Source organism: Telopea speciosissima, chromosome 2 (assembly GCF_018873765.1).
Source record: "Telopea speciosissima isolate NSW1024214 ecotype Mountain lineage chromosome 2, Tspe_v1, whole genome shotgun sequence".
In the NCBI taxonomy this organism is placed as follows: domain Eukaryota; kingdom Viridiplantae; phylum Streptophyta; class Magnoliopsida; order Proteales; family Proteaceae; genus Telopea; species Telopea speciosissima.
In genome coordinates, this window is record NC_057917.1 from 79694777 (window position 1) to 79719736 (window position 24960).

A 24960-nucleotide genomic window follows, 5' to 3' on the forward strand; every position below is an offset into this window, starting at 1 on the left:
TTAGAAGGGAAAGAGGCTTAAGGGGTATTTCTTTTCCCTTTTTGGCAAAAGTTTTATCTTTTGAACAGCACACTTAGATGTGCTATGCGGTAAGGGTGTTGCGGTGATTCCAACTGATGGATATTTGGGGAATGCTCGGGATTGGTCATTTGTCAAACGTGAGACTCAAATTCAATCACATGCCCTTCCTTGTATTTCCATATTGTTGGATTTATTGCCATGCACCCTCTTGGTAGTCCATGCACTCTATCCGTGTTTCTGGATTATTCGGTGCTTTTTTTTGCCACTTGGCCAGCTGTGTGGGCTGAAACTAGAGATGTGAGCAGGATACCTTGTGGTCTACCTATTCACAAAATTTCAGCGCCATCTGACATGCTATGTGAAGTATTTGTGCAAAGTCCATATATAACCTCAAGACTCTACAAATTAGAGAACCTGTTCACTCCATGGTGTTTTTTTCAAAGAATTGTAGACAAATGTGTGTTGAGTTTCATTTAAAATTCCCAGGAAAAATCTTGGGGGGGTAAGAGGGGGGGGGGGAGAGTTTGGGAGTCAATAATATAGTTAGAAAGTAGGAACATGCAAATGCTAAAAGAACACGTTCTGTATATTTGTAAAATGTTAGCAAGCAACTGGTGAAAGAGATCTGTTATTTCTTTTTTCTTGTTTTATTGCCAAAAAAATTGGGGTTGAGGATTGGGAGGTGGGAAGGTTTGGAAGGATATATTTCTTTCTAGAAAGTAGTTTCCTTCTTGTGCTTTTCTGCGCTCCATCAACTCATGTTTCTTGGTAATCAAAGAAAAACGAATAATCCACTTTCTTTAACTCTTGTTTGCCAATTTTCATGTATTATAAAAAATAAAAATAAGAGAGAAAAACTCAAGAAAGTATTCTTTCACTGCATGTATGCCACTCCTATCTTTCAATGGCAACCTTATTTCTTATAATGTCTGTGATATGGAACTGCTGACCCCATTTAGTTGGGATAAGACTGATTTGTTGTTGTTGTTGCCTGTGATATTTAACTGGGGTTATACAATAGGCCTACATATTAGTGGAGTAGGGGAGAGAAAGCTCACTATTTTGGTATAGGAAGTGTTAAGAATAAAGGGGATTTTAGCATTTAGGGTACCTATGGTTGTAGAACTTGCTTCTATAATTAATAATCCTCAAAGATTGAAATCAAAGCCATAATCAACTTAGAACAGTCCATGGTCATTTGATTGTAATGTCCTAGGATTTAAAGCAGTTACTCTTTTGTGAAGTTGGATGCTAGGTTTGAGGTCTAGAATGGGTACTGTTGTGGGTGTACCCAGTGCATGAGGCTCCCGCCACTGCGGCGTCTGGGGAGGGTCATAATGTACGCAGCCTTACCCCTGCTTTCGCAGGGAAGGCTGTTTCCAGACTCGAACCCGTGACCACTTGGTCACAATGGAGCAACCCTACAGTTGTTCCAAGGCCTGCCCTCTGAATGGGCGCTGTTGTGGATTGACTGAAAACTGAAACTATGGTAAAATAGTCTAATAACCAGTTTTTAGATGGACGATGAAAGGTTGAAGGTAAGTTTTGATGGAAGCAAGCTATAGCTGTGTTTGGGTCGTTGGTTGATGGAGATTAATGCTGAAAAAGAGGCTGTTTCAGAGGTTGAAGAAACTGCTGTAACAACAACAACAACAACAAAAAAAGAGAGGAAAGAGGCACAACCCAGCACGCCAGGAAAATCTCAGCTAAAGGGGGTCTTCTACATGGATCCTTGCCCTCCAATAGGCTCTATCTGAGGTCATACTTGGTACAAGACCTAGACTCTGCGTGTCCTTCCTCACCACTTCTCCTATGGTCATTTTCTAGCTATTGAGTATTTGAATAGTGGGAATGACCAACACAAAACCTGTGCATCTTTTTTTTTTGGGAGGGGGGGGGAAGTAATTGATGATTTGGTGATGCCTTAATGTTATTTATATATTTTAGTTCCATCTAATTTATCTATCCTGTTTCCAACATAATTTATCCCCAAAAGAATGCAAGATAACATGTTTTCCAACATAAACTATAAAGGGGCTAATAGCATGGTCTTCATGGTATTTTGGGGTAGTAAATTACTTCCCTCCCCTTCTTAATGGAAGGGTAGTTTTAGCATTTTCTCTTTACTACTTTTATGGTTTTCAAGTATTTTTTCTGGTTCTTTTGAATTGGGTTATGAGCTGCCTAATTCGATGTAATTGTTTTGAGGGAATTAATAGCTTGATATATGGTTGCCATATATGAAGTACAAAAGTTAGCATTCACGTTGCAGTCTTGTTTTTAACATTTTTGGTGAATGGTGACTAATTTATTTCTCTGTGCAAGGTTTTGGTATTATATTGTCATCTCCCAATTTGAGGGGAAGCATTATTTATAACAAATTCTTTTATATTCTGTTTTCAATGTTGTATTTTGATGTGTGCCCACTGAGACGAAATTGTAGAAGTATTGAGCTTTTTTTGATGAAAAATTAGTGTAGTAACTTTGGTCCAATCATGATTGTAGACTTCTAGTACTCTCACATGGTTAATTATTAATTTTGTTTTTAAGTGTGGCTATGAACTTGTACTGTGGTGGCAGGCAAGATTGAAAGGATATAGGGTGACAAAGCAATTTGATCCTGAGACAAAACAAAGATCTTTTCTCTTTCAGGTCCTTCTCTATTCATTTAATTATTTGAATTGTATATATTTCAATATATTAGTTACAACCGAGGTAAAAAAATTTTGGATTTTGGTGGGATTTCAACCCTCACCAAAACCAAAATATTTCTACATTTCGGTATCAAATTTTGGTCAATTTCGGTGGTCGAAACCTAGAATTTTGCCTTGAAACTTCAAGTAGTGCCTATTTAAGCATGTTTACACATGTCTGTAGAATTTGATTGGAAAGGGAAAAGAAACACCCAAATTGGTAGTTTGGCTTCGGACCCTAGACATATGACGACCATGTTATCCTCTGCCCAAAAAATCGCTTTAAGTCCATTATAATAGCCCTATAGGTGGAAATTTTGAAATTTAGGGAAACTTTGGCCAAATGATGCTTCAAATCCAACCAAATGTTGAAGTGGAGGCTCCACAATTGACCACCATGCCTTGATTCAGCATCAAAATGAAGAATTTTGCCAAAAAAAAATTGAGGTTTGTAGCAGTTCTGGAGCTCTCATACAAAAAGAACGAGACCTCAAAATTTTATTGAAATCTTGCTTTTATGTATGGGCTGATGTTCAAAATTTCGCTGGACAAATTTGTATTTTGAAGTTCCTTGTGTTTCGCATAGGATTTCGAATTATTTTGCCAAAAATATTATGCACATGGTTGCAGCCACATTTAACATTGCTTAACAGATATGCATAGCATCTAGAGGTGAGATATCAACTTAACAATTTGGTTCTCATTTATGTTCTTTGTGCAATAGCTTAGCTTTCTATGAGTCTCTTGGAATATAGTGCAGATCGAATATTTTGAAATTGAAGACCATACCAAGCCATGACACAGTTTGATGCGGTCATCCTTTGAACAGATATAGTCTATCCATGAAATTCTTTTCTAGTTGTTGCACGAGTGTGTCCCGATTATAACTTGTATGCACGGTCAACCATGTGCTCAATATTTTGCTGACTCAGCTTAAGCTTATCGAGCTGGAATTATAATTTCTTCTCCCTCCCCCCCCCCCCCTAAATAGAGGGTGCAATCCTGAGAGATAAAAGGTACCAGTTAGGGCTGCAACAGGGTCGGGTTGGGCTGGGCTTTTTAAAACCCTAGCCCAACCCTGAGTCCCCTTAGCTGGGCCCAGGCCCGCCCTGACCCTGATTTAGGGCCTAAAAACCCTGACTCTGACCCTGACCCTGACTGCCCAAGCCCAGGCCAAGCCTGCCTTGATTGGCCCTACCCTGGCCCTGATCCTGACCCTGACCCTGACCCTAACTCTACTGCAATAAACAAATTAAAATAGCTGAATGTTTATATAGCAACACAATAAAGGGATAGATCCACATGAATATGATTATTTTATTATGTTTCTTTTTTCCTTGGTACAATGGTTAGACCCCATTTTAAATAATTATATTCCTTGATCACATGTATCATAACTTCTATTTTTTGATAAATAAAGAATTTTCTTCACGGAGTACAACCCAGAAATGATGCTTCAGTGAATCATAGAGCACATAATAGAATACTAACACAATACACAAATAAAGTACAAAAATCAGGGTAAAAAATCAGGGCCAAAATCAAGATCGGGCTCAGCCCGAGGTCTCAACCCTGATTCAGGGCCAAGAATTTCTGGCCCTAACCTGCCCTCAGGGCCAGAAATCTTTAGCCCAGGCCCTGTTCGGGCTCAGGGCGGGTTCGGGCTGACAGGGCCAAACTTGCAGCCCTAGGACTACCAGTATCTTCTGTTTGCAGCTGAGCCATATGAAATCATTGCGTTTAAGGTACATTAATGATGACAAAATTAAAGTTGTCAACTTTTTTCTTTTCCAATTATAAGTGAACTCCATTGGTTGTGGTTGTCTATTCACTTTTCAGGTTCCTAGCACCAAGATTGACAAATCCATGCCAAAGTTCTCTTCGCATTGGGATCCTTACTCAAAAATGTTCACGGTTTGCCTTGATATTTGTTTTTGAAACCTCATCTCCCTCACAATTCCACCACCTTTTTCATGTTTTATTCGACATAAAACTTGTGCTCTGTACAGTTGCAACCATTTTTCAAGGTGAAGCCATGAGAAGCAAATAAACCTCACCTCCAAATGTGCTAGTTCCCATTGCCAATGGTACAGCAGCTCCTGGTGTTCCTCCGAAGTTGTTGCCTCCCCCACCTCAAGCTCTGCCGCTGTGTCCACCACCACCACAAGGACTCCTTCCTGGTGCTCCTATTGCAAATCCTCTTAGTGGTTCATCACCTGTTCCAGGATCTGCACCAGCGCCCCCTACACTAACACTAAATGATCCTTGGCCCATGCCTCCGGATGGTACTCGTCCAGTCCCACCTCCCCTCCAGTTGGTAATGGTACGATGACAAACTTCACTCCAGGCACTCCGCACTCGGCCGCCTCAATGATGCCCCTACAAGGTTTTCAGGGCCAACAGATTCAAGGCCAGAGAGCTCGGCCATCACCGCTACCACCCCCAACCAACGTTGGACAACAGCTAACTCTGCCACCAATATTGTAGCATATCATGAATCTTCGTGGAGCCTTGTATCTTAGTTTTGTTAGTCTCACATATAAAATTGCAAGAGACTTTTAGTCCTCTCAGAATAAATTCAGCTGTAACAGTGGAAATCTCTATATATTGGACCAATGAATGTGAGATCTAATGAGTCTATTAGCGCAATGTCTTGAAACATTTTCATCCTTGGTGTAGTCTGCTACATCTTTTCAAGGGTTGTATGAGCCTTAAGGGGATGGAAAACACTATTATCTAGCAAAGGTGACCACATCTTAATCTGCTTATATCCATCACAGTAGCCCTTGAGCAACTTTATGCTTCTTCACTATGGTTTCCCTGATCTGATTTCTGATTGTGGCTTGGGCTGTGCATAGTCAATGGGTGTGGGGCGAGGGTGGTTGCCACTGCAGTTGAGTACAGGCCAGGGGGGTTTCACGATTCACCCATCCATTGTATGCTCTCCCTGTCCTTTGTATTGCTTTCGATGTAATGGTTTGGGTTCTGTGACTAGTATTTGCAGCCAAACATGGGCACTAATGTTCTCTAGGGGTGGTTGGGAGCTGGTCAATCTTTCCTTAGACTTGAGCCATTGTTATGATGGAAGAGAGGAGAGCCTGTGGGGATTAATCTTGCTCAAAGTAAAAGTTACTCAATTGAATTTGGAGGCAACACATTCATATGGGCATGTTTGTAGCCTGCTCTAGATTCTGGACTAAAAGTGAAAGCCGGACAAGAGACCAGTAGATTTGGGTGGTTTCTCAACCTTGGATTCTAATAGCAAAAACACCCTTAAAGCAGGAACTTGGGTGGGTGGGTGGGGGGGGAGGGTGTTTGAGAGGGAGAAGGAACCTTGGGTTTCAGGAGGCTTTGATGCTCATCAAAGACTAGATGAGTCTGCGTAGCTGAAGTTTGCACACTTAAGCTTGGTTGGATAGCTCACCTACTTGGTTTTGGTGGGGGGCGGGGGAAGGGGCGGGCACACTTCAGCTTGGTTGGGTAGTTCACCTACTTATACCATGTGGTATGCCAGGTGGGTCTCAGGTCTAGTGGACATATAGATCCAAACAAGGATGTAAATGAATAGCCGAAATCCGTTTCCGTATCCGTATTCGAATTTGTTCAATATTATTCGAATCCGTCCGAAAACTAAACGGATGCAGATACGGATAGGTTATAGCTATCCAAAAAACTATATTTACATGTAAACGGATAAAATATCCGTTCTGTATCTGTGTCCGTATCCGATTAGCACTATTCGAACTCCGAAAGCTAATCGAATGCGGATGCGCTATCCGAGCCAAATCCGATCCGTTTACATCCCTAGACCCAAAGTCCCCTTGCTCACATGTCAAATTTCAGCCTCAGCGACATTTGCAAATGGCAAAACAAAAATTTTAAAATCTGAAACTATCAAAAGGGTGCATGGACCAATGAGACGCGCATGACCTTACATGGAAGGGTAAATGGTTAAATTTGGCATCTAGCCAATCTAGATCATTCCGTAGATATCTACCATTGGAATTGCCATGTCAACCTTTTCTGTGGTAAAATTAGGTGAGTCACCTCAGCCAGGCGGGTTAGAATGAGCAGGTTTGGTCGAGTTTTCTGGGGCGGCTAAAATTTACTACTCCTAACTGTTTTTTGTCAATCCAGCTTGATTTCAGCCTAAACTTGGTAGAGTCCCGAAGCCACCTTTGTTGGCTTCCAGGTTCATTTCAGGTTGAACCAGGATTGGGCCATAAACAAATAAACCTGGGCCTTTCCTGGGCTTAACCACGTTAGGCCCAAGCCCTAAATCCTTCCAGCACGGATTGTGTGTGAATTTCTCAGAAGGGCCATTTCTGGACTATTCTGGAAAGTTGGGAAGGCATCTGTAATTTCGATAAATATCACCTTATATGACGTGAATACCCTTATGGCCCTTGGGTCTTGGAAGGGGAATCATCTGGATTAGGGTTTTATGCTCTCTTAAAACCCTAACCTCTATAAATATCCAACGACGGTCCCTTGCAGTCTCTTCTTCAATCTCAGTATAACGTGGATACTGAAGCGAATTGATAAAGGTTCCAGAGATCTAGAGCGAAGATGAGAGCCAAGGTTAGGTTTTCTCTATCTTCTGTTGTTTCTTACTCTTGGTTGATTGTTTTTACTGCTATTTTATTTAGGTTTGTCAATAATTTCTATTTTTGTTAAATGATTTGCCTCAAACTGGTTGTCGATTGTCTTTTTTAAGTAAGATTCAAGGTTAGGTTTTTTTTTTTTTTCGTTTTGTTTGTTAAATTTAGGGTCGTATGAGATTCTTTTGGTTAAGGTTTATGCATCTTGATTTGGTTCGGTATTTTTCATCTTTGAGATGATTGCGATTTTGTTGAAAGTAGCTAATCGAGGTCTTTGTTCTGATAGTTTATGATTGAATAATTGGGGAAATGCGGAAATCAGTTCAAGTTTCGTCAACATAAACTCTTCGATTTCAATCTTTAAATTTAGGTTTTTTGTAGCCCGAGTTTGTAGTTGGTGTATTTGTGAAAATGGATGTTAGCTTTTCCAACTGGTCTCTTGCTCTCATTGAGAGGCTATATCCTCATTATGTGGGACATCTTTATGAGGGTACAGCTGTGGTGGCGTCTTGTAATTCTATTTATTTATTTATTTTTTTCATCTTGAGGCTATGTCCTCGTTACTGTAAGACATCTTTATGAGGGCATAGCTGTGGTGGCGTCTTGTCAGTCCATTTCTATCATCTTATTGTGGTGTAGGAATTCGGGAAGCTTATTTACTATTCGCGTAGATTTCTTCAATATTTTTTTTTTTGTTATTTTTTTTGGGGGGGGGGGAGGGGTTGGGAACACATCCTTGATAGATTACAGTTTATATGGCTTCCATACGTTAGTGGCAAGAATTTAAGACTGTCCATTTAGCATGTGGAAGTTTGAAGGATTCAGCACATGTTCTGTTTAGAAAGGAATGATGTGTATACCTTGGTTGCAACTACTGTTGGGAACACATCCTTGATAGATTATAGTTTATATGGCTTCCATACGTTAGTGGCAAGAATTTAAGACTGTCCAATTAGCATGTGGAAGTTTGAAGGATTCAGCACATGTTCTGTTTAGAAAGGAATGATGTGTATACCTTGGTTGCAACTACTGTATCAGTGGAGTCTTTATTTTCGATCACTTACTAGTTGCTATAGGTATTCAAGATTCAATGTTAGAATTTTAGAACAGTTAATGATTATGTAGAGATTACCATTAAACCTTGATTTTGGTGGTTGCGAAATGTATTTTTGTTGTATTGTTTGTCAAAGCCCTCCCATTTCCTAGTGTTTTGTTGGTTCGATAGTCTCTTGGGTCTGGACTGTTGTGGCCCAGTGTCACCTAAACTTTGGTGACATTTCCTTGTTAATGTATACGGACCATTGAACTTATGGTCTGGATGCATAGTTTTGTTACTTCAAATGATGGTGTTGCAGTTCTGGCAGTTGGATATCTAGGTCATATGCCGAAATTGAGCCTCAAATTCAAACATTTACCCTCCCATGTATGTTTATGGAGACCCATAGGTTGCCCATGCACTCATTTTGTAGTTCCAGATCTTCCCGTGTGTGTTTTTGCCCCTTGTATGTACTTGTGATTGATGTCTTCATTATTGGAGGCATATTTTGTAGTTGCAAGAGTTACAAAGCTTGGATTTTCCTTCTTTTTGGTTGCATGTCAGTTAATTTTTCGATGCTAGTATGGTCAAGCAGGTAAAAGATTTAGTAAATTAAATATATTAATTCTTTATTATTTAGGTTATTTGTTTTCTGCATGTTGTGCTTGTCAAATTTTCTTAATTTAGTTACGGGAGAGGGTTCTCTGAGCAAGCACGGTCCTCTACAAACACCCTCACAAATTGATTATTTTAATTATTATTTGTTAAAAAACAATATAATAATCAATGTGAGGAGGCCTTAGGCTCAATGAGCCTTTTTTCCTTTAGTTAATCCTTTAGTCCATTATGAACTTCCATGTTTTAGTGGCCCATGTTTTGTGTTAGGAAGAAAGTTATGGCAATCCACTTCCAAATTTGAGTTTCTTTTTTACTTAAATTATGTGTTTAAGCTTCTTTATACCTCGCATTAAAGTTGTTCAATATTCTGATTTCAGTGGAAGAAGAAGCGCATGAGGAGACTCAAGAGAAAGCGCCGAAAGATGAGGCAGAGATCTAAGTAAAACCGAGCAGAGTAGCGTGGATGCAAAGATGGCTCGTCATACCTATTGCCTCCCTTCTTTTATCACCGTCATGTTTTAAAAGAAGGGGAATGGGGTAGTAGAAGGCTGAGTCGTCTTAGTTTCTAGTCTATCTTTTTACTGTTTTGCAGTCTTAGGTCTAGATAAAACTTACAGGCTACTACTTTTAGTGCCCGATTATAGACTTGTATTGGATAATTCCTCTATTTAGTAACCTGTTTCTGATGATTTGGATCTTTCATTTTCTTTAATGGAAAATCTATTTTGAGACGTGTGTTTGTCATGCTTTCTCTCTACTTGAAATGAGTTATCATGCTGCTTTCTACTTGAAATGAGTTATGTTGAGCAGTAGCTTGTTTTATTTATCGGTGTTCTGGTTGGATCAATGCCAAGCTGTTCTATGTACCCTTTTCCAAGGCACAATGGTAGAACTTGTATTGGGTTTGATTCTTGCTTCTTATATTTGCTTGTGTTGAGACCGAGGATTAAAAACCTGGAACTGGGATCCAGATCGGAATCAGTCCTGAAGAATTGGTCCCAGTAAACCCTAACACTATGAATTGGCCGAATTGGGATTGATCTGGTCGATATTACCCTGATTTTTAAAGCACATACTCGGTTTGCTAGTGTTTTGTGGTCAGACAACTCACAATGGTGATTTGTGAATGGGAGCAGTGTCATCTTCTGAAGCAGGGAAAGCTTTATCTAGCCGGATGTCTGCTTAAAGCTTGAAAGAGACGCCCTTTTGAGGACAGGGTTTCTAAGTTTGACGCAGGCGATCGTCACAAATGTGTAGGACCTTTCTGGAGACTGAAAATTACTGGTCTCACAATTTTAGTGTACTCATATGGAAGCTCACCCTGGAATAGGCCCAGCCCGTAGTAAACCCCAAACTGTCCTATGTTCGAAAAATCATCTGAAACTGCTTTCATACTATCTTTGATATTTTATGGAAAAAGTTTGCTCTGGGTCCACAAGTCTGGTTTTTTTAATGCTAATCTCTAGTATGTAATGATGGTTTTTTTACAAATGTCTAGTATGTAATGATGGTTTTTTTACAAATGTAAGTTGTGATAGATCTTCCTACAAAATCTACAAAATGCAATAGTGTTTGGTGCCCATTTCAATATGCATATGCGTTGCTAGATATAAGATTATGTTTCAATTTTACAAACTAGGTCCATTTTTTTTATGGTGACTTCGACTAAGAAACTCTCGTGAAATTGGTCTTTCTATACTAATGAGGATTAATATTAACCATTGTGAATGACAAGATAAACCTTGGATCAGTTGGAAGCGAATCCTGGAAAATGTCCTTATTGATGGTGAATGAGCAGTGGTTGTCGTTGTTTAATTCTTCTGAGGTTTCTTTTGATGCTCTGGGCGTTTCAGATCATAGCCCTATCAAAGGTATTCAACCCTGTGTTTGATTTGAACATAAAATTAAACTCATGACGGTTTCAGAATTATGCAAGATACTTCGTAGAAACCGATGAAAGATGAGGCCTTTGCTTTAATTATTTTTGCCCATAAGCTGAGAGAAGTGAAATAAGCTTTGAAAGCTTGGAATTTCTCTTCTTTTGGCAATGCTGAACTCAATATAGGAATACAAGTTGGAGCTTTAGAGGTTCAGAGAAGGCTGTTGGAGGATGTTGGAAATCCTTCCTTGGGAGATGAGAAAGCTCTATTAAAGCATCTTTGTGAGCTCCTGCTAAGGGAGGAGAGTTTAGTTAAAATTCGAGGGTCTACTTGCTTAAACTTTGAAAAAAGTCTGGCTTCTTCCATAGATATCTGTATGAATTCTGAAAGCTAGGTTTAACGGTAACATTATTTCAAAGTTGACCAACAGGGAAGGGACTGCTCTTCCAACTTCTCAAAGCTTTTTTACTCTACAGTGCCTTCCCCTTAGATATCAGATTCCCATGGTATTGATAGACAAGTTTAATTTTGAAGAGCAACATTACAGCTTCAAGCGCCCCTAGGACATCATTTCTGTTATCAGAGGCAATAAGTCCCACAAGGCTCCTGGTCCAAATAGGTTCAACATGAGCTTCTTTCTCGTATCTTGGGATATTATTAAAGATGACTTGGTGCACATCGTGCAAAGCTTTTTCAGGGATCCGGGCCAAGATAAATCAGATTTTCCTTTGTTTAATTCCTAAAGCTGATGAGGCTATCTGTATTTGGGATTTCAGATCTATAACCCTGTGCAATATCCTTTATAAATTCGTTACAAAGCTCCTTGCTAATTGACTTAAGTAAGTTGTGAACGATCTTGTTAGCGATGCTGGTTTACTTTTCTGGTTCAAGTTTGATTCTGCATTACAGGGGAAAAAAACTACCAATATTCCTTCTTCATCCAAGGCTAAAACTTGGAAGAAAAAAAAAGAGAGGGTAAAAAGGAAGGAAAAACAGAGAAAATGATCTAACCACAAACTTTATTAAAGTTAAATAAACCAAGTACAAGGATTAGCAAAAGCCTAGCCTTCAGAACGACATATGGGAACTGCATTCATAAATCACATACCAGATATCATTACCTAAGACCAAATGAGACATGATAACAAGAGCAATGGTAACTCAAAAATATAAGATACTCTTATGACTCAAACTTGGACAACTACAGTTTGGCATCATACAAAGCATAAAATCACTCCAATGGCCAACAAAGACTTGACCCCCTTGACAATCTTCTTTGCATCCGAGTCTACAGCACATCATTGGTTTTCGCTTTCCTTCATCACAGGATGCAATCAGGGTCACCACCGCCCGTTAACGAGATAAAATGGTTTATCCTTGTTGCCCATTCAAGGGAATAAATGTTCCTTCATAATGTACATATTCCATAAAATACTCGCAGTGAGCAAATCCAGTGCACACATATTGAAGTATGACAAAAGATTTGAATTCAAATAACTTTTCTGTTTTGTTCAAGATGAGATAACTTGAAAAGTTTTAGCAAAAAACTGTTGGAGAAGAGAACTCAAATGGAACTAGAGGTAGCAGCCTTAATTATAAGGCATGAGTGTAATTCTTTGTCCACCAAACTCTTCTGTTATTTTGAGTGCCATGTGTCATTTCTTCACAGGATGCACATGTGCACATATTATGTAATAATACAGGCGATCTACAAACCAATAAGAGAATATTTTTTTGTCTAATTTAAACTCTATCAGACATTGCAGAAAGCGAGTAATGTGCAAAAACAATAAAATTGCTACAAATAGAATATTATTTTAATTTGTCCAGTGCCTCCTTAAAATTTACATAAACCCAACTGATATGGAATTGAGAGGCACTATTGAATAAGAAAACCTATATCTGCTAAGTGTTCAATGATTGTGTTATCTTCTAATCGATATTAAGAAGCCTATCTAATCTGGCTAATTGTTTGATGATATGCTATCTTCTAATAGATATTAAGAAGCCTATCTATGTGTGGTTTGTTTCACCAATCTACCATGGAAAACCGAAGAACTACAGAGAACTTACCTACAATAAAAATGAAGACAATTATCTAAGTATTGTATTCTTTATGGTTGCCATGGAACATAAAAATTGTCTCCACATGTGTTGGATAGTTGCATTGGACATGGTACACACACTGAAGAAGAATCATCACTGAACCTTTTATGTTATTGTAAAAGCTCAAATACAAGATGGTAGAATAAACCGACTGAAATAGATACAGAAAGGAGATATAGTTACAGAAAGAAAATAAATTTTTTTTGGTTGGGGGGGGGGGGGGGGGGAGAGAGGAGAGAGAAAATCAATGAATGCTTTATGCCCACAGATTGATTGAGTAATGGATTCAACCAATGGAAAGCAGGCACTTGATTTATGAAAACGATTTCAGGATACAAGTCCTTTGGTTGCAATAAAAAATGGGGCAGGCAATTGAAACCAACTTGACATCAATTTTTACAAACCAAAATAGGAAGCATGTGTTTGGGATAGTCTCACCTCCAGAATGACGCTAAAACTTGAATCCTTTCTCTTGCCACCATTAAACAATCTTGAGATCAGTGTCAAGCTTATAACCCAATAATCTGCATGCATCACTCAGGTAGAATTCATGCTTATCTTGATCCAGAGAGCCAGAATCTGTTGCTCCAATCAGTTATTTATCCATCAAATTTTCAGTTTTTCTTTGGCTTGCTGTGCTAAAGGTGGAGCCTTCCTCTTTGTTACACCAGATCTGAGCTAAAGAGTTGACAACTCCAGGTCATATTGCATCACAAGCCTTTCCACAGTATTTAAACTCAGAACATGTCTCTGATACAAGTCCCTCAGAACCTCTGCTGCCAACTCCATTTCTTCTTCATGGGCAATCCCTTCTACTAGGATAGTATAAGTTGTCTCATTAGGCATGCCTCCCTTCTCGATCATCAGCTCAAAAACTCTGAGTGACAAATCTGTCCTTCTGGCCTTGCATAAGCCAAGTATGAGGGCATTGTAATTGTCAATATCTGGCCTGAAATCATTATCTTCCATTACTGTAAAAATCTCCATTGCCTCGGCTAGCATCCCCTCCGTACACAGGCCTCTGATCAAGGATGAATTGGTATAAGAATCAGGAGTAAATCCATTCTTTGTCATCTCATATAAGAGATGGAATGCTGCTGTAGTGTTTCCCTTCCTACACAAGCTGGATATGACATTCCTATAGAAGTCATGCATGGAAGAGTTTGTTTTGTTACCCAAGCTTTGGATAATAGAGAAGGCTTCATGTACCTTCCCTTCACTGCAGAGCATGGCAAGAGCATTATATGTCCCCTCATTAGGATTACAGCGTCGATACATCATTTGTTCTAGACAATTGACCACAAGATCTATCTTCCCCTGCTTGCAGAATTGAGCAATTATTGGGTTGTAGCTTGCACCATTTGGCTTAAATCCACATCTCATCATCTCCTCCAGGACCTCAAGAGCATGATCAGTTCGACCCTGTTCTGCAAGTGAACCAATCAAGATATTGTAGGTAATTACAGATGGGGTCCGGTCCCCTCCATCCATCTCAGCCAAGAGTCCATTTACTTCTTCCCACCTCCCCTCAAAGCATAAACTCCTCAATATGATGTTGTAACTCACAACGTTTGGCCTAAACCCCTTCGATGGTAAACTCCTGAAGAATTTAATAGCTTCTTCAGTTCTACTTTCCTTACACAAACCGGTTAACAGAACATTATAACTAACCAAATTAGGCTTTCCACCTTTAGCGATAATCTCATCCAACAGTCTCATTGCCTCATCTACCCCTCTCTCCTTGTAAGCGGCTTCGAGCAAGAACGAGTAAGTAAATACATTTGGGACCAGCCCCTTATGCATTAGTTTATCCAAAAGCTGCAAGCTTTGTTGCAGGTTCCCATGGATACAAAGCCCTCTAACAAGTGAATTATAAGTAACAGTGTTGGGTGGACAACCATATTCCTCCATTTTCTCCACTAACTGCATAGCATAGCCAACATTCCCCCTTTTACACAACTGATTCACCAAGTACGCATAAGACTCGGGATCTGGCATACTACCAGAACCAAGTATCATCTCCATTACCTTGATTGCTTTTCTAAGTTTATTGGCCCTGCACAGATCATGCAAGAGCTGAGTGGATTGAACTAAATCCGGCTTTTGCCCCTTCCCTACCATGTACTCTAAATAAGAAAATGCCTCGTTGAGTTTGACTTCTTTGATTCTTGGGTCATTTCTTCCATTCCTCCAACTGGGCAAAGTGAAATGAGTCTCCCTAGGAGAAACAGTGATGTGCCCAGAAGCTAAAACCCTAGAAAAGCCCTTGATCGGTGAAGAACTGTGGATATTTGTAATCTGAGAGAAGAAGCAACAAGCTTTTCTTGTGGTTTCTAAAGATGGATTAGTGAGGGGAGAAATGGGGTGCAGCAGGGCTGTCATAGCTAGAGATTTTCCGAAGTGTAATTGAATTAACAAGCACACACCAACGATGGTTCATCAAAACATACAGCACTAAATATGTGTCTCGAGTCTCTTAGAGTGAAATAATACATGAAAAGGGACTTTTAACAAGTGATAGAGGAGATACAGAAGAGAGTTACGGAAAATTTGCCAAGAACAGAATAGTAGATAAATCAAATTATACAGTGACAGAAAAAAAGAAGAGAGAGGAACATGATCAGAGAAAGGATCGTAACGTACACCGCAAATTCTTGTGAGTTTTTTTTTCTTCTCAGTTTCACCTTTCAGATTACTTTGCAGAGACTGGAAGCAGAAAATCATCCACGCCAGCCTCATCCACTGGTGGTGACAGGTCCTCTTTATCCATTACCCTTTTTCATGTTTTTCAAAATTACAGCAAATATACAATGGCAAAAATGTAAAAATTCAATTATATATCTAATTTCTAATCTCATGGATAGATAAGATAAGGTCCTTCCTGGATTAATCATATGTCAAATTATATGTAAGGGAGAATGTTTTCTGTGTGGGACACAGGGGTCACGCCCACGCACAACAGGGGTAGGATGACCGCCATGCTCCGTATGATAGAAATTCCACCCCTTTTTGTGCTATCACGTGCACTCTCATTGGTTAGTACGTGCGACGTGGCCCCTGCATCCCACCCAAAAAACAGCGCCCTTGTATGTAAATAACAATTGCCTATTATAATTATAGAAATTAATCAAAATTAAGTCAATCAAAAATAAATTTGATGGACACACTTCCAACCGGTCTAATGATTTAATTTGGCTTCAAAATTTTCGAGATGATGAAAAGATATGTTTTTCTAAATCATGACCAAATTTGCCATGTAAGCTTTACATAGATAATACGAGCGTGTTAATAATCCATGGATCATTCCCCTTGTAAATTTGCCAAGAGGTTAGAATCAATCATATTTTAATTTTATTTTTATAAAAACCTTTTCGCCCTTTGTAAATGAAAAATTAGAAGAGATGATTGACTCTCACATGTACGTTCACCTGTTGATATGTGCAGAGGACCCAAATCCCCGAACTCCAATCATCCCTCCCCACCTAAGTTTGCATTTGGTAAGTCAACATTCATTGTTAAGTTGACATCCAAACCTTTGTATATCCCAAAACAACCTTATATTCCTTTTCCTATCACCTGATTGGAGGATTCCAAATTCAGCACCATTTTTACCGTTGTTAACCCCTTCCCCATTCCTCTCCCAATTCCCAACAAAACAGAAAAAACAATGCTTTAATCCTTTGGAAAAAAAATCCTTCCAAAACCTAACGCCATTACCTGAAACAAAACTACAAACTCTCTCTCTCACCAAACCTTCTAGGTGAAAACCAACTTCATTCGAATAGTATGAATTCTTCTTCTTTTTCTTCAATACCAATTTTGGCGGGAGATGATCCATCTCCCGAGGAGTCTCGGCCTTCAGAAACCCTAGATACAGATAACAGTGGTGTTGTTTCCAGTCAAGACAAGTCTGAGCCTTCCACGTCTTCCTCCACTTCGAATGTTGTGGAATCTGAGTTCATTCTTCAGAGTTCAGAGGCTTTGACTAAAAGGATCTCTTTTATGCTCGGGTCCTTAATTAAGGATTTCGATTGTAAAGCTGAAAATGCGGTTAAAAGCCAAGATCAGCTCTGCTCCGAAATTGATCGACTAAGTAAAGGTATTCTTCTTTGGTTGGTTATTTATTTACCAGTGAAATGGATTATCATGCTTGGGTTTCTGATCTTGATGCTCCCGGATGTTGGTTATTTCGATCAAATTTTGAAGATTCTCTTTTTGTTTTTTTTTAATCGTTTAATTGGTGTTGTATTAGATGTTTGAGGCTTTTTTTTAACTTTATTCTCTGTGGTTGTTTATTTGATGAATTGGGTCTTATATAATAATTGAGAAAACCCAGAAATTGGAGAAAAAGTGTGAGCCATACTAAAAGGACAATAAAAATAAGGTTACAAATTATTTGACACTTTGAGGGGTGTCAATAAGAAAATCCCTTTTCTTGTATTTTAATTATATGCATAATTTCCTGTGAAATAGCTTCAATTTCCAAATTCTTTTATCGTAATTTCTAATCTTACAATTTATAGCTAATTGTTAAAAAATAAATTAAATTATGTAGGAAAAAAAACTAACGCCAAAAAAATTAACAACCATACATGAATAAATTTTAAGTGAAATGAGGCCGAAAATATTTTATGTAGATATGAATATTTACTTTCCATAATTTCCATCTTACATGTAGCTTTTCAGGAGGGGCTTTTTTCTTGAAAGATGGGGCAGAAGGATTCAGTCTGCTTTCAATCCCCTGAAATATTTGTTTCAATGTGGATGTCTCAAGTTATGTAGGAGAACAAGTTTCTAATAATTTTTTTAAAGAAAGTGAGCAAAAAAAATTACATTTTTTTATAAATGAATTTTGATTGAACTTTTACTCTTTCGGTCAAAATGCCTGTTTTCGGGTGAAATGGAAATTTGATCAAATTCATGTATTTTTTTTTGTTGTCTTTGTATTGGTACTGCACTTTTCAGATATCTTCTTGGACTTAAAACCAAATTCTTTGCGTTTTCCTTTGTGATCCCTTGCTGATTCTAGTGTTGACCAAAGCTAAAATATTTTGGCTGTCTGTCCCCCATAAACAGACTTCCTATTTGCAAATATGAGGTGGGCTAGATCTACTAGTTGCTCAATGTGGTTGCAGGCAGAACCAGCTCATTCACCCAGGTTTCCCAAAAACCATCTATCAAAGCTGAACTTGAGGTTGTCCTCTGGATCAAAGGACCAAATATGAGCAGCTGTGAGGGGAAGGCAGGTTGACTGGGGACTAGAGGTCAATCCTCCTCACAGAGTCACAGCAGATGCTGTTGAGACTTCTCTAGTAAGTCCACTTTGACAGCACAGTGTGTTACTCTGATGATAATCCTATCAAATTGTGAGATGTTTGTTCAGTTATGTTTATTTTTGAGAGATGTTAGTGATCTAGTTGACCGCTTAACTAGAACTAATGGAATGGAAACTCAATTTATGTCGGAATTATCTTTATTAAAACTTTGTATCCTTCCTTTTCCTTAAAGCTCTGTCTTTTGGCAAAGGTTTTTCCTTCTTACTACTATAGGCCTGACCTCAGCCACATAAACTATAGCCAATGATTTTAAAACAGCAGCGGTGATCATACTACAGGCTAGAACAGGATAGATTACAGAGAGATTAGACACTATTGATGCTTGTCTGAAAGTCAAATTAGAATATATTGTGAATGTTTCTTTAGCTCATGATCTTGCTGGCCATTCTTGCTTCATTTAAGATCAACCTCTTGTTTCATTGTGGTTTTCCTGGGAGTCTTACTAGTATAGCATTCCTGTTGCTGAAACATAATTGTGCTTCATCTAACATAGTCACTTTCTGTTTGTTTACAGAGCTTGATCTATTACTAGAAAATGCACCCTTGCCATTCATCATGCAGCATGCAGCCAAAATTTCAGGTGTTCGTAAGAGAGTATCATCATTGAACTCACTTTTAAAATCGATACAACTGCGTATTTATAATATAGATCGGATGCTATCTGCAGGCTTGTCACATGGTACCATTTTATTCTCTATAATTTCATTTTTCATTTTCTTATCCTACTTTGTCTGATAAAATATGGTGTTACTGTGTTGGGACATAATATTATATTTCCTTTTCCCTTCAATATATAAAGTGCATAACTTAAACTCAACTCAACTCAACTCAACTAAGCCGAAAAAAGAAGAAGAAAAGCTCAACTATTATCTACTAATTGGGGATGGGTACAAGGCTGCTGTTTCATGAAACAAATAAAAATTCTCACTATAACATTGTTCCCCTTAATTACAAAACTATCCCTGTAACACAATTAAATTTGAATCACCAACACCATATCTCCCCAACTAATCTATATGTAATAAGATCATTTTTATCAAAATATATAATTGTCAAACCCTATCTATTCACACAAATACCACCCTAAAAGGCTCCTCTTGTGGGCCCTATGAGCCAAACATTCTGGAATGACCTGTTGCAATGAGACCGGTGTAATGCATGGAGGTTCAGTGCTATTTTCTTCCTTTCCTAACCCTTGAATTCCTATAACTTTGGGTATGAGGATGCTACCTCCGCTTCTAGATCCAACCAAGTAAATTCCTGATACCACTGTGTTGTTGTCATTGTTTTCAACACAGTCAGTTGAGCAACACACTCACACAGATGGCATAGTGAGCAGAGTCATGGCAGTGATACAATTTGCTTTGGTACCGGTGGCCGTATTGACATGTGCAAGTGTTCTGGCAGCGTTTCTGGAGACTGGCAGTGTACTGGTTAGTTGGATTCGTCAAACAAGTCAGACATAGGTTGGATAGTTTACTGAGGCTTTTAGGCATGTCTGGCAGTGTTTGGAGGTGTTTTGGTAGTGTTTTATTGTGTTTGGGGATGTTTGACAGAGGCTGGAAGCAACATAGTTTTAGTTCATATCAATTTCCGAAATTGCATCATAGGAGCACACGGATGGGTTAACCTTGGAGCCGATTTGGAACAGTCACTTGACAGAATCTGAAGAAAGCAGCATAAACTAAAAAGTTGTAGTGCGGCAAGTCGTCTTTGCAACACAACTGAAATCACCGAATTCCGAGTTAGTATGGAGAAATTATGTTGATTTCCGTATAGTAGCACAGTTTAGGAGCAAATCTGGGAAGCTTGTGGGTTTGGAGGTGATACAACACTTACAGTGCACATTCCTAGGTGTTCTGATGATATTCAGACTTTCAATAATATGGGTCCCACCTTTCATGTTTTGAACGTATGGGTCTTGTGGATGCATGTGGTATCTCATGATGGATGATGTGCATGTGAGGTATGATGTCATTGGCTTTACATCAACTTTCCCTGTAGAATGTCTTTCCACATTACTTACCTCTTCTAAAGTTTATGTCTTGCCATTACATCTTTCATAGATGATGACAGGTACTTGGAATAACACTTTGGGGAGGAATTTACCTGACTTGAATAGCAATTATAGAGGGGAAGAAATTGGTGATCTGGTTGACTAAATACTTGGGCATAGGGAATTACAAACCCCTCTTTTTCCGTCTTTTTTTTTGGGTGGATATTTACTATCTATCCTTTGACTTCCTTTTTTCATCATTATGTGTTTCTGGTTGGTAATGGTGCCCATGTAACATAAATATATTGGATTAATTTTCCCTATGGGGCAAATGTATCTAAAGGATTATCTGTAACGTAAATATAGTTTTTAGATAATAGATTAGACATGGGGAGAGCCTTTTTATTTTTTAATCAAAATTCTTGACCTCATCCACTATTTTTTTTTGTTATGCCCTGTAATCCTTCTAATTCTTTTAGTCTTTCTTCACATTCTTATCTTGAATCTTGTTCCTGAGTAGTTTATAAGCTTAATCTTGGTTTACAGGAAAAGCAACTGCAGAAAATGCTGGGCAACATTAATAGTTACTGGGTATTGCAGGTATGTGGCTCTGATACTAATTACGGTTCTGCCAAACTAACAGATGCTCATTATATATATTTTTCTTTGAAAATGAAAATAAAAAAAGTATAAGAAATAGGGAGACGGGTGGGATAGAGAGTGAACTTGCTTGTAGAAAGAAAACGTTTATGTATGGCTTGAAGAGAAAAATAATCATAGTTGCAACTCTGTTGTTGCCTACAGGAAGAATGTCATTGTTGTATGTGTATACAGGCATGTCTACATTTCAAGTTTTTTTGGGTATATGCCATATTTAACACCTCGTACTGGTGTTGAACACCGATACATAGCGTCCTTTTCCATGTTACATATTTAACGCAGTAATTTGTGTAAAAATCTATATTTGGTCTAGGAATTAAGAATAGTTGAATGTCTGCTTTACTAAATTATTTTAAGGGGTTGTTTACTATACTTTGGAAGCCAGTTAAGTTAGTTCTTTCCCTTTGAATTAAAATATTATTGCCTGATTGTTTATTGAGAGGATTTGGTTTTTGATTTGTAAAATTTGAATTCCCTGCTCTGGGTGCTTCATCCCTGGTTCTTTTTAGTTCTCTCCTTATTAATTATTTCTTGATACTACCTATAATTTCTGACAATATCAACTTGCTTTTTTCAGGCCATCCAACATCATTAATTCTCTCCACAAATTTAAGAGCCATTGTTGGGTCAGTCAGTGATGACTCAATCGATTGATTTTAAAGAGAGGGAAGAGATTGTGATGGGTTCAAATCGGTTAGGTCAATTTATTTTTTCATTGATTAAAAAACTTGTATTCTATCACTCAATAGCGGATCTCAAATTCAGGAGTTGCAGATGCAATCCTCACTCTTTGTCTGGTCCATTTGACAAGGCAATCCAAAACGCTAATCACGAACACCGGTTCTGGTTTCATTTGGTTCTTCAAGGTGAACTCTCTCTCTCTCTCAAAGAGTTTAAAGGAGAAAAAATGCTATTCATTGCCTCCTCTAGTTGAAAAAGTGGTTCCGTCCCATTTAGAATTTGCATGGATTAAGGGACTTTGTTCTCTCTCTCTCTCTATACATATATATATATGGCAAGTGCAATGATGAGAGGGTTACTGTCGGCAATTGACATTCAGGCAGTGGTGGCACTGAGGCTACATGTGGATTTGAAGGAGATGAAATGGAAAAATGGGTGAAGGATTTTTGCATTGTTCCAGGCTTCAAGCAACTATACCTTGTTGATTATTCCCGAGAATGACTAAGATAGAAGCTGTGAATTTGGACTGTGTTGGGGGGGTGTTAAGGTATGTGAGAGTTGGGAAGAACAAGTGATAGGTGCAAATCAGTTTCAATAAAACAAACTTAAAGTTTCAGGTTTCATTCAACTGTTAACATTGCCAGGAATGATCGGTTCTTTATTGAAAGAAACAAGGCGGCGGCATTTGTGGATATTCTGAAATGGCACGTACTTCCTCATGCACTGCCTAATCTCAGTAAAGATGTGAGACTCTCTTCTTCCCTCTGTAGTGCCCCCTGGAGAGACCTCTTCTTTGTCAGTGGCACCACAGAGTGGTGATGATAGTGATGACTTGGGCTACTCCGACCATTTGTTTGGGAAGGATACACTCAAAGTGAGTTGGTTCGCGTGTAGCATGCTTTGGTAGAAGGGATTTTAGTTTCAAAAGCTTTGGTAAGTATCCAACAGTGTATTGGAATTAATGTTTTTCTTAGCTTCTAACAGATCATATAATATGTCAGCCAAACAGAACAACTATAGTGCATAAGTTTTTCAATACATAGATTGTTCAATGCAGGCATTGGACTGCATAGCTGCATGGTTGCTGGACCCTAATATTCATTTCTTTCTTTAAATACATTATACAAGATTAGACTTCAGAATTGGTTAAACTATATGTTGCCCTCCTCCTCTTAATCTTTCTTTTTAACCTTTTCCCCTTTTTGTGAGTTAATTGCATATATCATTGGCATGAGATGTGCCATGACCTTCTAAGAAAAAGGAAATGGTAATGGAGGGGGCGAGGAGAAGAAAAGTTGACATGGAAAACAAATACCTATTTAGGATTTACCTGAAACACACCCTCTTTGCTAAGCTAGAAGAATGACCAAAAGCTTTTCTTTATTCAGATTTTATCAGAGAAAAGGGTTTTCCTTTTTTTATGGAAAAAATGCCACCTCAGGGTCCTCTCAAGATAAGCTTCTCTTCACGGTCCACAAAATTTTGCCATGTGGTGGAATTATGTGCTATTCCAACTATTGAAGAGATAGTGGATGGTCTGGTTGGGTCACAGACTCAATTCCGAGAGCTATTGTGAACTCTACCATGTAATCTTGGATTTTCAAAGCTCTATTGTGCAACTTGATAAAGTCCTTCAGAGCTGGAACTTGACATGTGAGCAACGGACTTAAGGGTCAACCTGCCCACAAAATTTAGATCCTAATAGACATGCCACGTTTCTTTATTTCTTTACTCATAGGTTATTGTTTCAGTTTGATTAAATTTCTTGTCAATCTAATATTAGAAAATGAAATTATCAGGTTTAGAGACCAATGTTGGAAATGGCATGTTTCACCTTCGTGACTTATATTTTGTTGCAAGTGATTGTGGCATAAGAATGGAGAGATTCTTGCAGTAGGAGAAAAATCAGCATGGCCATACACACAAAAACAAAGTGGTGGCCACTTAAAATTGTGGGACTTTTGTTGTGTGTAGATAGGACCTAACCTGATTATGGGTGTGGAGAGAGACTGGTCCTTTTTTTTTATTTTTATGGTTTTGATGATTTCCAGTGTGATTAATCCAGCCACTGTTAATGAAATCTTATCCTACCAGGATCAGGATTAAGATTCGATCTGTAACGATTTAATAGGAAAATCTGCATTTCCTTATTTTTGGATAATTTTTCGCATTTCGATAATTTGTGAGGGTTTTGGTGATACTGTTTATTTCCAAGATCCCCAGTCATTGATTTCTCATTTATCTGAAATTGCTGCTGATAAAACCATAAGCACGTCGTACCTATGCATCCAGGGTCATAGATATCAGGTATCAATATGGGTGGCCATAGTTGTAGTACCACAGAAAATAATCACAATTAGGAGATATGCCATGGAATGCGCATATATGCTATGACCTTTTTACTTAGCATGACATGTTTTAAAGACGTGAGACTTACTTGTAAAAGCTAATAATATCGTGCCATCAATAGGGTCGGTTTCATGGCATTTCATTGGTATCAGAGCAATGGATGGTTTTTTTAATCGGAAATATATCCGCAGTTAAAGCATGGATATAGTACCACAGAAAATATGTAATGCACATATATGCTATGGCCTCATTATTTGGCATGACACGTTGTAAAGTTGTGAGACCCACATGTCAAAATAGACAATATCGTGCCATGGGTGGGGCCGGGTTTGTAGCACTTCAGTGACACCATACTGGTCGCCTGTACCGTACATAAATTCAAAAACAAATTTTTTTTACCTATACTTTCTATCAGTATTGATATCGTATCATAAGAAGATATACAAAGACATTTGGTTAGATTAAGCTCTAAAATTTATGTTGTGTTTTGATATGCATTAATCTTGGAATACATTCTAGGTCAATAATACTGTTTTTATCATTTCGGAATACATTATCGACCTACAATGCATACCAAACACAGCTTTAATGTATCTAATCTAGGCCATGTACTCACATGGTGCCTAGGGTGGCAAGTGTAAACTGAGATCCACCCTGACTTCAGGCCATCGTGGGGCTCATTTCGCTGGCCAAGTCCCATTCACAAAGCTTTTCCTTCTGTTCAGAGCAAACATGTGTAGAGAATTAATCAGAGAAAAGACAAAACTTTCATTCTACAAACTCATGAACATTTAACCGTCTATCATATTCTTTGGAGACTGTGTGCCTTAGGACAGTCTTTATCTATTCAATTCTTCATTTAATGTCTCAGAACTCTGTAGACACTGCTTAATATCAAGACACCTGCAAACATATATGCAGATTTAATGACACCTTTGCTTATACGAATCTATCTTCTACATTCATTATCTAGTCTTGGATTA

General features: G+C 38.4%; 2 protein-coding genes and 1 long non-coding RNA gene across 6 annotated transcripts; 2 read left to right on the forward strand and 1 right to left on the reverse strand.

The window, feature by feature from the left end:
• Nucleotides 1–7052: 7052 nt before the first annotated feature.
• Nucleotides 7053–9754, forward strand: LOC122652063. Its single transcript, XR_006331550.1, has 2 exons — nt 7053–7295; nt 9347–9754. It is a non-coding gene; the product is annotated as an uncharacterized LOC122652063 (long non-coding RNA).
• A 3294-nt stretch (nt 9755–13048) lies between these two features.
• Nucleotides 13049–15580, reverse strand: LOC122651885 (pentatricopeptide repeat-containing protein At1g79080, chloroplastic-like). Its single transcript, XM_043845445.1, has one exon. It carries the CDS (start codon nt 15335–15337, stop codon nt 13634–13636), a length of 1704 nt encoding a protein of 567 aa, XP_043701380.1. The 5' UTR covers nt 15338–15580; the 3' UTR covers nt 13049–13633.
• Nucleotides 15581–16739: 1159 nt separating this feature from the next.
• Nucleotides 16740–23527, forward strand: LOC122652285. Of its 4 annotated transcripts, none has more exons than XR_006331578.1 (5): nt 16740–17054; nt 18806–18970; nt 20834–20887; nt 21716–21813; nt 22008–22052. XR_006331578.1 is itself a non-coding variant. In XM_043845987.1 (4 exons), the coding sequence occupies exons 1-3, from the start codon at nt 16742–16744 to the stop codon at nt 20866–20868; spliced, it is 513 nt and encodes a 170-aa protein (XP_043701922.1). In that variant the 5' UTR covers nt 16740–16741; the 3' UTR covers nt 20869–20887; nt 23428–23527. The 4 variants fall into 4 exon arrangements, 2 of the variants coding, with proteins under 2 accessions (XP_043701922.1, XP_043701921.1); XR_006331579.1 differs by having other exon boundaries at nt 21722–21813; XM_043845987.1 differs by lacking the exons at nt 21716–21813; nt 22008–22052 and adding an exon at nt 23428–23527.
• Nucleotides 23528–24960: the final 1433 nt, after the last annotated feature.